Raw genomic sequence first — 3,467 nt, 5'->3', positions numbered from 1 at the left:
ATTTACAATATATTATAAGTTATTTAAAAAATAATATTATATTTTTATAAAATTAGCTCCTAAGTTTAAAATTAGGGATTTCATTCATAATTATATTAATAGAATGAGCAAAAAAATATTAATTATTTATATTTTTGATATATTTGTGACAAAATATCATATTTTTTGTTTAGAAAAATCTCAAATTTCTATTTTTTTTTTTTTTTATATAAAATAAAGCGCTGGACGTTTCCAAATAATTTGCCCTACCATAATTAGCCTATAAATACAATGCTACTCAACTATTCAACACTCGGAGAGAGAGAGAGAGAGAGAGAGAAGAAATCTGGTGGAGTACCTTCCCATCTTTACCATTTTATTTTCACTAAATTTTGCTAGTGTTATGTTATTTGAATGATGATTATATACACATCTACTATAATCTCAGTTCCGCATACAGATTTGAATACAAAATCTATGTTAGGGCACATAAATCTGGTTTATTTACAGAGTTATATGAATTCTGGGTTGTAATTTTGGGTCTATTGACTGATTAATTCATGTTTGCGTCTACACACACACACATATATATATATTTGTAGTTCTGGGTTTTCACACACAGACACTCTTTATCTTTTTTGAAAGATGATTTTGCGTTTGCTTACATAATCTCTAATCTCTGTTCCGCACCGAGATTTGAATACAAAATCTATGTTAGGGCACATAAATTTGGTTTATTTACATAGTTGTATAAATTTATAATTTTGGGTTTATTTACTGATAAATTCATGTTTGCGTCTAGACGCGCGCGCGCACACACAGATACATATATTGTAGTTCTGGGTTTTCACACACATGAGACTGTTATCTATTTGAAAGATGACTATATTTGTGTTTGCTTACATCGTTTATAATCTCTGTTCCGCACCGAGATTTGAATACAAAATCTATGTTAGGGCACATATATTTGGTTTATTTACACACTTCTATGAATTCTGGATTGTAATTTTGGGTCTATTGACTGATAAAGTACACACAAATGCATATATATATATATATGTAGTTCTGGGTTTTCACACATACACTGTTATATTGGATTCCATATGCTGCTTTTGATTCTGAGGTATTTTGGTCTAATTTTTGTTCAGGTGACCTGTTTCTTAGCTGGAGTATAATGGCAGCGCCCTTTAAACGAAACAATCCATTTGATCACCCTTTCTTTGATTCATCTTATTTATTTGCGGCTGTACGCGCTAGACGGATTTCCGAGAAATTGAACCCTGGTTTTAACTTTCTGAAAAACCCTATTACTACTACCCCCAGTGAAAAAGCTAGTGGTACTTGGTGTCTTTGTTTTTAGTTAATCCTATGCCCCTATATTTTTGTGCTGCTTTTGACACTCAGGTATTTTGGGCTAACTTTTGTTCAGGTGACCTCATTCGTAAAATGTTGTTATTTCGAAAAGAAGATCCATATGAGCACCCATCGTTCACTGATCCTGCTATAACCCACAAAGAATTACACTATGAAGGTAACACTTATAAGCATTCTATCTCAAGCGAAAACACGCCATTACATTCCCCAGTGAAAATGCTAGTGGTACCTGGTGTCTGCATTTAATTAATCCTATGCGACTTTGTTATGAATGTATATATCATAATAGTTTATTTGTTAACAAGTAGAACAAATTGTGGTTCATTCCACAGGGAACCAGAGCTTCAGCTTCCAAAGTGATGCACCTGGTGGACCCGAAGGAATCTGCCACACTTCTTCTATGGCTAGGGGTGCTAGCACCTGTGATGGAGTAAGTTTCTTATTTCTGATGTAGAAGTTTATCAATTAGGGGATTGGATTTCTTATGGTTAATGGTTTATGTTTTTCTTTTTCTCTTTTATTTTTTATGTTTTGGTTACATAAGTTTTATGTTGCCTTTGTTTGAGAAATAGGTGGATCTATTAGAGATAAAAGAAGAAGGAGATAAGACAATGAGTCAACCACTGCAAAATCTATGTTAGTGTACCTAAATTTGGATTATTTATAGAGTTGTATGAGTTCGGGGTTGTAATTTTGGGTTTATTGACTGATAAATTAATGTTTGCATCTACACACACACACATATTTGTAGTTCTTGGTTTTCACACACAAACACTGTTATGTTGGATTCCATATGCTGCTTTTGATTCTGAGGTATTGCGGTCTATTTTTGTTCAGGTGACTTGTATCCTCACTTGCGTAAAACAGCAGTGTTCCTTCAAGAAATGTTAGAAAGCAATCCATTTGATGACCCATTCTTCACTATTCGTCATTTTTTTTAAATCCTGCTTCACGTCATTATCACCAATTTGATGGAAAATCTAGTTCTGAGCGGCAGTTGAAGGAAATAGCTGTTGAAGAATTGCACTCTGATGATAACTCTCAGAAGCATTCATTCTCAGTTGATAAACCAATTATTACTTCCCCCGGTGAAAATGATTGTGGTACCTGGTGTTTTTGCATTTAATTAATCCTATGCGCCTTTGTTTTGAATGTATGTGTCGTCATAGTTTTTTTTGCTAATAAGTAAACAAATTGTGGTTCATTCCACAGGTAACCAGACCTTCAGCCTCCAAAGTGTCGCACCTGGTGGACCTGAAGGGATGTATCACACTTCTTCTATAGCTAGGGGTAGCACTGGTGGAGTAAGTTTCTTATTTCTGATGGAGAAGTTTATCAATTAGGGGATTGGATTTATTTTTATCTTTTGGTTGCATAACTTTTATGTCGCCTTTGTTTGAGAAATAGGTGGTTCTGTTAGAGATGAAAGAAGAACATAAGACAGTGGGTCAAGCACTGCATACTACTGCTAAAGGGATCAAAGGGAAGGTATTTGACTTGATGTTCTTTTGTAGTCTCTGGAGAAGCATGACCATAAATTGTTTTTTAATTTATTTTTTGGTAATTTTTTATTTTACAAGTAAGTGGAGGACCCCACTTATGACCATAAATTGATTCAATATAATTAATTTTTATTTATTTATTTAGTTAATTTCTGTTTTTTTTTTGAGGAATGTTTGCATCATACCAAAGTCTTTTGGTTTCACTTCTTGCTCTTAGGGGCCTATCCTACATCAATAAATTATTTTAAGGATAGGGATCTAATAATAAACACTGTGACTGCTTAATTTATAAGGTTGAGTTGAATTTGAGTTAATTTTTTTTAATTTTATAAGTAATTGAATTTGAGTGAAATTGTCTCATATAAGAACAATTTCAAAACTTTATATATATATAAACTATTTTCGAACCAGAAACCTGCATGCAAATGTCAGATGATGGTCAATCTCTTAAATAAAAATTTCAAAATCCATCACAAGAATCCACTGAAACATTCTTCCATGAGCATTTCTTCAATCGACTCCGATAGTTTCGAAAGTGTGTTTGACCCATATTATATGTCGATGTCCGTGTCGTGGGCACAACACGGACCTTGAGGTCTAACATGGCAAGTC

The 3,467-nt window shown here is 33.3% G+C and overlaps 1 protein-coding gene across 1 annotated transcript; it reads left to right on the top strand.

The window, feature by feature from the left end:
* The first annotated feature begins 260 nt into the window (after window positions 1-260).
* LOC132299807 (uncharacterized) lies at window positions 261-2,651 on the top strand. Its single transcript, XM_059796628.1, has 7 exons — window positions 261-328; window positions 1,128-1,316; window positions 1,409-1,510; window positions 1,686-1,783; window positions 1,926-1,989; window positions 2,191-2,456; window positions 2,566-2,651. The coding sequence occupies exons 1-6, from the start codon at window positions 271-273 to the stop codon at window positions 2,292-2,294; spliced, it is 615 nt and encodes a 204-aa protein (XP_059652611.1). The 5' UTR covers window positions 261-270; the 3' UTR covers window positions 2,295-2,456; window positions 2,566-2,651.
* Window positions 2,652-3,467: the final 816 nt, after the last annotated feature.

This window comes from Cornus florida, unplaced genomic scaffold (assembly GCF_030987335.1).
Source record: "Cornus florida cultivar Cherokee Brave unplaced genomic scaffold, ASM3098733v1 CherokeeBrave_3.0.0_Hap2_Chr03, whole genome shotgun sequence".
Classification (NCBI taxonomy): Eukaryota; Viridiplantae; Streptophyta; class Magnoliopsida; order Cornales; family Cornaceae; genus Cornus; species Cornus florida.
This window is presented reverse-complemented; position numbering and strand designations above follow the sequence as displayed.